Raw genomic sequence first — 11896 nt, forward strand, 5'->3', positions numbered from 1 at the left:
TATTCCGAATCTCTGGGCTAATGTCCACTTATCAGAGAGTGCATACCATGTGTGTTCTTTTGTGATTGGGTTACCTCACTCAGGATGACATTCTTCATATCCATCCATTTGCCTAAGAGTTTCATAAATTCATTGTTTTTAATAGCCGAAAAGTACTCCCTTCTGTAAACGTACCACATTTTCTGTATCCATTCCTCTGTTGACAGACATCTGGGTTCCTTCTAGCTCCTGGCTATTATAAATAAGACTGCTATGAACATAGTGGAGCATGTGTCCTCATTGCATATGCCCAGGAGTGGTATAGCTGTGTCCTCTGGTAGAATAAAACGGCAACCAACAGATTAGGAAGAGATCTTTACCAATCCTATATCCAATATATATAAAGAACTCAAGAAGTTAGACTCCAGAGAACCAAATAACCCTATTTAAAAATGGGGTATAGAGTTTAGTTCCTGGGAGCTCTGAGGGTACTAGTTAGTTCATATTGTTGTTCATGCTAAGGGGCTGCAAACCCTTCAGCTCCTTGGGTTCTTTCTCTAGCTCCTTCATTGGGGACCCTGTGCTCAGTCGAATGGTTGGCTGTGAGGGAACAGGGGATTGTTTTAGTTTTTGGTTTATTTTATTTTATTTTTTGAGGGGAACTGGGAAAGGGGATATTGTAAATAAAGAAAACATCTAATAAAAAAGTCATAAAAAAAAAGAAATGTTCAACATCCTTAGTCATCAGGGAAATGCAAATCAAAATAACCCTAAGATTCTACCTCACACCAGTCAGAACGGCTAAGATCAAAAACTCAGGTGACAGCAGATGTTGGCGAGGTTGTGTAGAAAGAGGAACACTTCTCCATTACTGTTGGGATTGCAAGCTGGTACAACCACTCTGGAAATTAGTTTGGAAGTTCCTTAGGAAATTTCTTTATTTTATGTTGGATATTTTAGGTATTTATATTTCAAATGTTATCCCCTTTTCCAGTTTTCCCTTCAGAACCCCCTTATCCCCTCAGCCCTCCCTCTGCTTCTATGAGGATGGTCCCTTCCCACCCACCCACTCTCACCTCACTGCCCTGGTATTCCCCAATTCCGGGTACAAAGGGCTTCTCCTCCTATTGATGCCAGACAATACCATCCTCAGCTACACAGGCAGCTGGAGCCCTGGGTCCATGTGTACTCTTTGGTTGATGGTTTAGTCCCTGGGAGCTCTGGGGGTTCTGGCTGGTTGATATTGTTTTTCTTCCTATGGGGTTGCAAATTCCATCATTTCCTTCATTCCTTTCTATAACCCTCCATTGGGGACCCTGTGCTAAGTCCAATGGTTGACTGCAAGCATCCTCCTCCGTATTTGTTGGGTTCTGGTAGAGACTTTTGGGAGACAGCTATATAAGGCTTCTGTCAGCAAGCACTTCTTGGCATCCACAATAGTTTCTGGGTTTGATATCTGTGTATGGGATGTGGTAACTTTTTCCCAGGGTCCTCAACTTTGCTCCAAACTCTTAAAACTATTAAGTGATATTGTTCTACAGTAGCACTATCAAATTAAATCTGTCCTTGTATATCAGAGTACCACCTTTCATCCAACAACTAGTCTTTTCCTATATTCATTCCCCTCAGTCTACTTTGCTATTCAATATTTGTGGTTCCTTTCCTCTATCATGTTACCCACTGCAATTAGAGAATGGCCTCTAGTACAACTTACCAATCCCTTACAGTATTGAGGAATAATTCTATTTTGAGTAGCCCAGTTATTTAGAATTTGTTTCAGATAAGGGGAGTGCATCTTGCATGAAATCATAGCCTCTTTAAATAGCCTTAGATCTATCATTTCTCTAGAACATCATCCTATTTTGTAATAAGTTTGTTCCACACCATTAGCAGATATATCCTCTTTAATTACTGGAAAAGCTGTTGATGATCTCACAACCTCAGGCATCTCATGTTCTAACTCTGGTGGTAAAGTTCGTTTAAGCTTGAGTATTTCTCTCAATACTGCTAATTCGTCACACTGTCCTCCCAATATTTCAGCTTTTCTCTGAACCGACCTCCCTCCTGCCCAATTCCATTTCCTCTTTTCTTCTGTAGGAAGCTCCCATTCTCTTGCTCAGTCACTAGGGCTGATGCTTTATGTTCTCTCTTTCAAGTGTTCCTTGTCTCCCAAGTGCTTCCATCTCTACCTGCAACCTTTTTAGTTGCACAGACAACTCTGCAACTCTTTCAGAAAAGAGAGTAGAGTAACCACCTTTTTCCCTCTTTCAGCAACTTATCGTTTCTCAAGCACCTCCATTTCCACCTGCAATTTTTCAACTGTGCACTCATTCTTCCAACATTTTTTGAAACAGTATAGGAAGAAGAAAAACAAACAAACAAAGAAACAAAGAACCAAAAACAAAAACAATAAAACAGAAAATCCTCTTGGGTTTAAAGCTAGGGATATCCCAGTGGTGGCAGCCATAATAAATTTTTTGCTGGCATCTTGAAAAACAATCCATTCATTCATCAAATGCCATTTGCTGTATGGCTTTTGGAACTAAACTTCCCTATTTATCCTTAATTTTATGCACCATTTGTAGCTGGTCTTGCTATTTTGTGGGTTTTTTCTTTCCCACCCTTTATCCCCTCTGGTTTCACTCCTAAAACTAGAGATGAGAGAAACAAAAGTAGGGGGAGAGGGGAATTAGTAAAATCCCTGAATCTATTTTTTTCCTTGTGTTTCTTCTTTGAGCATAGCTAGTAACAGACTGCAAACAACTTCCCTAAGTGAACAATAATCAACAGGCCATCTTTTGGGGTCTTAACATTTATATCCTCTCTGAAAGTTTCCTAGAATTTCAAATGTCACACAATCACAGAATCTGTCTGCAGCTGGCAAAACTATGACTCGAATGGAACACAAGACAAATCATAATTAGATGCTGTGGTCAGTCCAAAGTAGTCCAATATCTCTACACCTGGGATTAAAACAAAGCCACATTCTTACAATATTTCTGTCTTTTTAAAAAAAAATCCAAAATTCTAAAATGTTCACTACAGAATTTCAAAACATTTCTTTATAAACCTTCAAAGGACAATATTCAATTTCATATGAAAAACAAAAAACAAAATCTCAAGATTGCTAAAACAATCCTGAAGAATAAAAGAACTTCAGAGGTATCACTATCACTGATTTCATGCTATCCTACAGAGATATAATAAAAATAGAATGTTGTCCGCATAAAAAAAAAAGACATGTTGTCAATGATATTCAATTGAAGACCCAAACAAAAGTCCACATACCTATAGACACCTAATTTTTTTAATAAAGAATCCAGAAATACGCAATGGAAAAAAAGAAAGCACTTTCAATAAATGGTGCTAGTCTAAGTGAATGTCAGCATGGAGAAGAGTGCAAATATATCCATATATATCACCCTGCACAAAACACAAGCCCAAATGGATCAAAGACCTCACCTTAAAACCAGACACTCTAAATGTGATAAGAGAAAGTTGGGAATAACCTTGAATACATAGGCACAGGTGTTATGGAAAGAATACCAATAGCTCAGGCACTAAATTCAACAGTAAATAAATGGGACTTCACAAAACTAAAAAGTTTCTGTAAATTAAATGACACAGAAGTGACAAATCATATTGGTGAGGATGTGGAGCAAGGGGAGCTCCTCCATTGCTGATGGGACTGCAAAGTTTTACAGCAACTATGGAAATCAATATGGCAGTTTCTCAGAAAACTGGGAATTGATATACTTCGAGATCCTTCCGTATCAATCTTAGGCAGATATACCAAAAGATACTCCATCCTAACACAAGGACACTTGCTCACTTTTGTTCATAAAGGCTTTATTCATAATAATCAGAAATTGGAAACATCCTTGGTGTTTCTCCACCCAAGAATTGATTTTTAAAAAATCTTGTATTTCTACAATGGAGTATTATTCAGATATTAGAAAAAATATATCAAAAATTTGCAGGCAAATATATGGAATTATAAGAAAACTACCCTAAGTAACAGAATACAGACCCAGAAAGACAAGACATATACTCACTTAAAAGTGGATATTAACTGTTAAATATATGGTAATCAAGCTTCAATACACAGACACAAAGATATTCTATTAAAAGACTGGCTTGCAGGAGCACTAGGATCTTACTGGGAAGAGGAAATAGAGTTAGTTTCGTGTGTAGATTTGGAATGGTTGGTAATGGGAATAGGATGGATCAAGTGGGTGAGGGCCATAGACCTATGGAAGAACCAAACATAACTGACAAAAATAATTCTTAATGATATTCAGCTATACTCATAGATTGAGGTATAGGCTGGTTCAGAGAGGCTTCCTCTGTCAGCTGATGGGATTCATTGTAGAGACCCACAGCCAAACATTAGGCAGAGCTCAGAAAACCCTCCAGAATAGGGACAGGAAGGATGGTAACTTTCAGAGGGGTCATGGACACAACAGCCCCCAGAATGACCTAAGCAGGGCTCACACAGGCTCATAGAGACTGACGTGGCAATCATGGAACCTGCAATAGTCTATATGCATTTTTGCTAGCACCTTTGCCAGTTTGGGTGTCTTAAAATAAAAAGAAGGAGTGAGAGCTCAGTGATTAAGAGTGCTTGCTATTTTTCTAAGAACCTGAGGTAACATTTTAGCACTCATATTATTCTGTAATTTTAGGCTCAAGAAATCCAAAAAAAATTTTCTGACACCTTCAGGAACCTGTAATGTCATGGCATACATTCATATAGATGTATTCACACAAATAAAATAAATATTTTACGTTTTAAAGTAAATAAAAACAGGCCTGTGTTGTAGTTCAAAAAGAGTTTGTTTACTTTGTAGGTTGCTCTGATTTAAACTCCCAGCACATTCTGAAGTAAATACAAACAGTAGAAAAGTATGAAGCATTACTTGGTGTTTAATTTGCAAGTATTGTGGTTCCTTATCTCAAATCACATTTCTTAAGAAAATGACTACTAAAATAATTTAACTACCACATTGTATTTCAATCATCACTTTGAAGAAATAGATGGTCTAATCAATACCTGATGAATGAAGCTAACATCACATCCCAATTAAAATGAAGTTTTTCTTGATTTTGTGGAGGCCCACCCCAAGGTTTTTGAGTTAAGATGGTTCTGCCATTTCATGTCAAGAAACAGAAATTCATATGCAAGCATCCTCAGTTATTTCTGTGAAATCCAAGTCTTCCACCACAGTCTTATAACTGCTTCTTTTACCTCCTTGTTCTTCAGTGTATAAATGAGTGGGTTAAGAGTTGGAGTTATTACAGTGTAGAAAAGGGTGAGAAACTTTCCCCGTTCATGAGCATAGTGAGTCTTAGGTTGAAGATAGACACCTGTGACAGTACCATAGAACAGGGAAACCACAAGAAGGTGAGAAGTACAGGTGCCGAATGCCTTTTTCTGCCCTGCAGGTGACTTTATCTTCAGCACAGATTTCACAATAGCACCATAGGAGGAAAGGATGATGGCTAAGGGTAACACTAAGAGGATAACACTGGCTATGGACATCTGGACTTCATTGTAGGTAGTGTCTGCACTGGAGAGCTGAATCAGGGCTGGGACTTCACACACAATGTTATCTACTACCCGCTGAGAGCAAAAGGGCAACCTGAGGGTAGCAGTAGATTGGATCAGAGACTGAACCAAGCCAGAACCCCAAGCAAGGACAGCCAGCTGCAGACAAACTTTAGGGTGCATGACAGTTACATATCTCAGAGGATGGCACACTGCCACATAGCGGTCCACAGCCATGACAACCAGAAGGACACATTCAGTGGCACCAAGCCACAGGAAGATGTAGAGCTGAGTGGCACAGCCACTATAGGTGATAGTTTTCTTTGGACTTCTCAAATTAACCAACATCTGAGGAACACAGCTGCTGGTGAAACAAATATCTAATAAGGAAAGATTGGAAAGGAAGAAATACATAGGGATCTGTAGTTTGGGGTCCTTCAAGGAAACAAAAATTATGATTGTATTTCCAGCAAGAGTCAAACAATAAAAGACCAAAATTACCCCAAAAAGTACCTTCTCTAAATACGGCTTGTCCGAGAAGCCACGGAGGATGAAATCACCATGGGTGTCATTACAAACTGTGCCCATGCTCTCTGGGAGAACTGTGTCTTCAGGAGATGGCACGAAAGTGGTTGTTCAAAAGTCTGTGACGATCCTAGCTGGCAGGAACCAAGGCTGTGCAACTTGTTTGATTCCTTTTTACTTAAATGTATGGTGTTAACCTGTAATATTTATGGGGAAAATACTTGAATGAGTGAAGTAGTTTGATATTTGAGATCTGCCATTGATTCTTTTCCTATTCTTTTTTCTCCGATGCTAGTTTACCTAGTTCTGCAAGGTAACCTGTGTAAAAACCTGCACTAATTTTTTAATAAAACCACATTGCAAAATATTAAATATGCTGCACATTTGTTGTTTAAGGTTCAGCATTTTCTACACTAAACTGAATATACAGATTGTGCAATGCTTATCATCTTTTTTACTTTCTCTCGCTCTTTTTATTTCTGTGCATCTCCGTTCATCTAGTTATTGTCTTCTGGTTTCTATTGTTGCTCTGTATTTTTTTCACTTTTTCTTCTTTTAGGCTTCTTCTCTTCACAGCTCTTTCATCTTTTTGCATTCCTCCTTTATTATTTTATCTTTCAATTTCTGATCTTGAATGATCACTTAGTCATTTTTATGTTGTGCAATCTTGTGAGTGGATTTAATCTTCTGTTTCTTATGTTTATAATTGACTTAGGGAGAAAATAAACCTAAAAATAAATGAACTTATTCTTATCCTAAGTAAATTCTAAGTGTTTATTATATAAACAGACACACCTGTATTTAATGTGTTTTTCTTCCAGTGAAGAATAACACTTGACCACTCATATACGTATTCACGTTCTCCATTTGGGGACAAGTTTGACACTGAAAGAGTAATGCCTAAAATTTATATAGAAAGGTATTCATATATTTTTAAGAAGAGATGATGAAGCATGATAACAAAAGAGAACTAAATAAACAAAAAACTTAGAATTAATACTAAAATATTTCAAATCAGTAAAAACAAAATCAGTGCAAATAATTATGGGCCATATATAAAACTTTAGTCTTGATTCTGGGAACAACTGTATGAATTAATATTTAAAGTGTGTTATATTCATATTTTTTATTTTACTCATATACTAGAAGCAGATTTAGGTGAGGGTTCCACCATTAGTACTTATTATAATTGAGGAATTTATTAAAGTACAGGCTAATTGCAAGACAAGTTTTTTTTTCAGAGCACTTAGATGAATAATTCAAATTTTACCATCTTTATTTACTGTATTCATATTTTTACTGTACCATGCATTCTAGAAAGTTTATATATTTTCTTTGTGACTGTGATTTTTCAGTCCTGTTCATCCTTTATATTCTCTAAAATTTTGAACTGTAGTGATTTTCTTACCTTTGTTGTGAATATGAGTATAATGTTCTCACAGAGGCCTAATTGGTGTTTTGAGGATCTTTGTTTCCTGTGTCCAAATCTACAACCTCATTCTATTCTTTGAGTTCTGTCATTTATTATGGTCCCTCTCTATTAGTCTCTGTTCTTCCACACTCTGTTTCTTCTGTTGAGTAGCAGTGTCTACTATATTTCTGCTCAGATTCTTATCTGCTGACCCGCTCCTATTTCTTAATTAACTACTAATTATTTCAAGAGATATAGTTTCCCTGGATCAACTGTTTATACAGTGTTTTTTATGGGAGGGGGGTACTCCTAGTCTAACTGGTTTTCATTATGCAAAATTCAATAATTCCTATTCAGATTGTCATTTTCTAGAAAACATCAGCTATCATTTGATTGTTTTATCAACTCACCATTTTTACTCTTGTAAGCAGTCTTCAAAGAGATCATGAAGACACATGGTGCCCCTTTGACCCTTATGGTCACAAAAGCAAAAGGCAGCATTTGTATGTTTCTCTTAAAGCTATCATCTCTAGTTCAGAAGTTTCTCATTCTTAAGACCAGTTCTTATTTCAGAAGAACTACAATGCACAGTCCTCTGCGAACTCACATGCATTGCAGATAAACTAATATCACTCTGCTTTAAGAACCCAGTATATATACTCTTCTCTGTGTCCCGAGATCTCAAAGCCTGAGAAAACATTTTGCATATCAGCAAGTTTCCCAGAAGCACAGAGACATAATGACCCCAAAGAAATCTTCAAGTGAAGATGGTAGCAAGTAGATTAATGTTTTAGCCAGTCTTCCTTCAGGTACACATGCCATTTTTCAGGATGACCCCAAGATTATATACTCTCATTCCATAAATCCTGACTTTCCAAACTCTATATTTCCTACTTACATCTTATTCTTTTTCTGCCTGTTATATTTGCCCTTGGTATCACTGCCTATGTTAGTTAGCTATACCTACTTCTCCATCTAAATTTGTACTTTAAGGAGAACCTAAATTTAAAAAAATAGTGGTTGCTATAAATCCATTTAGAAGTAAGTGCCTTAGAAAAATAGTCTGGAAATAAATTATGCATCAGTCAGATTACCAAGTACCCTGTACTGTTAAATAATCATGGTAACCCCTAGTATGCACTAACATAACCATCATTCATAATGTGTCTTATTTGTAGCATTAGATGAGGAAGTTGAAGGGGATCTAGCAGGCCTGATCATGGCAAATATAGACACAAGCATTGCAAACATAGCAAATAGGTTTTGTCATTTTCCTCTCCCTTACTAAAAAAAGTTATATTTTTAAAACTAGCCTCCAAGGTCCATTCCCTTATTTGGCCACTGATTAATTTCTGATACCAAACACCAAATGTTGACATGTTTATTTTTCCTCAGCTCTACTCTTTTTTGTTTTGTTTTGTTTTTCAACTCTACTTTTAATATTGGTTTCTAAATGCTTTAATTTACCTTCTAGCCTGTCACCCATCAGAAGTAGTGGAAAAATAAAGGATATTAAGACAAGGGAGATGTGGACCTGTTTAGAAATGGTTCTTTGGAGCAAACCTCATATGAGTTGTCAGGAAATCCACAGTTCAGTTCACAAGTCAGCAGCAGCAGCAGTTCAATCTATTCACAATCACTTCCCAGATATACCAGCAGTCCAGTTCAGTTGTGTAGGGGCACAACACTGGCACAACCTAGCAGGAACATCCACACCTCAGACAAGTCAACAGAAGGAGCCAGGACCACAAGGGGTTCCAGGAGAAGTCCTCAGCTATGCCTCTCTCAACAAAGTGAAGATCAGCAAAGGACACGAGACCAAGAAGTGTTGCAAAGCTAACTCTAAAAGCAAGCCTCTCTCATAGTCCATTGAGACCTATTTAAAACTCCTTTCAAACATCACATGGTGTCCATAGGTCTTGCCTCACAATGTGTTTTGACTCAGCATGTTTGTCTTAACAAAACTCCACATGAGCACATGAGTCTGTATCAGTTGACCCTACTCTGCTAATAGGCCTAGGTCTGAGGAAGTGGCAAGATGCTGCCAGCACATCACCAGAAGGTCTTTTTAAAAATGTGTTTCTCTCTATGGAGTCATGACAAATGAAGCTCATCAATGCATGAAAGGTGAACCAATACATGCATGTCATTACCAAAGAGTCCTTCATCAAGTACCTTTTCATGTGCTTGCTTTAGCAAAACATCCTTTCATCTGTGTCTGCTTCAGGAAAGCATTCCTCCATGTGTCTGCTTTAGTAATGCATTCGCTCACTTGTGCCTGCTTCAGTAAAATACTCCTTCATGCATTTGCCCCAGCAAAATGCCATCTGCCAACACAATTGACTTTACAAAAAAACCTCAACTTTCTATTTCACACCAAGCTCCAACAATTAAACTATATAATTTGACTAATATGTCCTATCAGTGTTTACCAACTCACCCTAATACAGACTTTCCCCATTTCCCCTTAAAAAGCCCACTTCTTGCTTCTCTTGTCCACTGCTCTTGCTACCTTTGAAGCCTTTCCACAAACACTTGCCTCTCCATAGTAATAAATATCCTCTGTGCTTAGAATTTGGTGTCTGGGTATGTCTTGTACCAATTGCAGGGAGCCAACTTCCCTTTCAAAAGTAAAAGTGTAACAAGAAACATGGAGTTCTGTTGTACATTCAACATTTAAAAAGCACAGGAGTGTGGTAATTAAGTTGGCTGACTTTTATTCATTGTTCTAGAAGTTTTTAAGAAAAAGTAAGTAATAGGATACAGAAAGTCCACTATCAGTCGTTCTCAGATTTCTTGTTAAAACATATGTTGTAGAATCAGTTCCAGCGTTTCTGATTCCATATGAACGAAGTTGAAGAATTGCAATTTGTAACAAGGTTAATGTGATGGTAATGATGATAATCATAATAGTGCTAGCATGGAAACGATACTCTGAAACACATCTACATAAAGAATGCTATGAAAAGAAGAATTTTTACACAACATTTGGAGAAGCTATCAGTTTTTTTAGATCTACGAACTTAATTGTTAGAGTCAAGTAACTGAAATGAAGTCCAACTAACCAACCAGCAAAACTTCACAGAGTCTCAACAGACTTTTAACAGTCCAAGGCTGTGGAAGGGATACAAGACACTAAGTAATATGGGGCCATCTTCATTGTTTCATTTTAAAAACTAGACACGGGGGCAAGAGAGACAATTTAGTAGTCCGAGCTTGCCGTTTGTCAGAGGATATGAGTTAAATTCCCAGAATCCACATCTGGAAAACTCACAACTGCCAACTACCTTAAATCTAATTCCAGAAGATCTGAATCCGGTGTCCTTTACCAGAACTCACCTGTGAATAGAGACCCAGACCCACACCTTCCACACACACCCACACACACTGACAGCTACTACCCACCCAACTGGAACTTCCTGTCTCTATAATGGCCAAAGCTGTCTCTTTTAAGATTTTACATTAATTAGTATGTACTTATCTATAAATCAAGCAAAGCTCTTATCTGAGGCAAATTTAGTGCAAGATAGTGTAGTCTTCAAAATCTCCCCTGATTTTATTACAAATTCTAGGGCAATAACTATATTATAGTTTGTATATAAGAAAACAGCAACACCATCAACAACATCTTATTCTAAATCAACAGGATATGTTTAAAATTAACCATGAAATAGATTCTGTTGTGGGAACTAGATTACAAATCTGGATATGGGAAAGATTAAAGTCATGTAAACACTCCTATGATTTAATATGTAAACTCCTCCAAAGCAATGATGGATCCAATTTTAATATACTTCACAAAATATTAAAATTGTGATACCATAAAATCTACATGGAATGAAATGGTATTAGTTGTTTAAATGATCTTAGCAGAATATTAAATTGAATGCCAGAAAGATCATGTACAAACATAGCACCTATCATTTTACTGCAATCTCTGTGATATCCCAGAAGGCACAGTCTTTGTTAAAAAAATGAAGAAGGAAGGCATGGTAGTGCATCAGTATAATTCAGTCCTAGAAACACTGAGATAGTGTTATCCTGAAGACCTTTGAAGGAATAGCCAAATGATCTAAAACTTTAACAAAATACAAAACAAGAAAACTTAATTCATCTGATTCCTTGTAGATGAAAACACTCTTGATACTTGGATACAATCTGGAGAAATTTTGTTTACCATATATATTTTTTAAACCAACACAATATTGTAGTTTGTGTTAAGATTCAACTTTAGACATTATGTGTTAGAAAGTATAGTTATAAATATTAGGCTAATACATTTTTTCTTCTTTTTCAAAAACCTCATGTGTTTATTTCTTTTCTTTTCCTAACTTTTTAAGCAAATGAAAAAATATCTGGCATATCAAGCAGAATTTATCATCCTGTTAACAAAAACAGGTTCTGTTGCCTTTGACAATAGACTTCTTTTTTTA

The 11896-nt window shown here is 36.9% G+C and overlaps 1 protein-coding gene across 1 annotated transcript; it reads right to left on the reverse strand.

The window, feature by feature from the left end:
- Positions 1-5173: 5173 nt before the first annotated feature.
- On the reverse strand, positions 5174-6115 carry LOC116074804 (olfactory receptor 2H2-like). Its single transcript, XM_031347634.1, has one exon. The coding sequence runs from the start codon at positions 6113-6115 to the stop codon at positions 5174-5176; it is 942 nt and encodes a 313-aa protein (XP_031203494.1).
- Between the last annotated feature and the right edge of the window lie 5781 nt (positions 6116-11896).

This window comes from Mastomys coucha, unplaced genomic scaffold (genome assembly GCF_008632895.1).
Source record: "Mastomys coucha isolate ucsf_1 unplaced genomic scaffold, UCSF_Mcou_1 pScaffold3, whole genome shotgun sequence".
Classification (NCBI taxonomy): domain Eukaryota; kingdom Metazoa; phylum Chordata; class Mammalia; order Rodentia; family Muridae; genus Mastomys; species Mastomys coucha.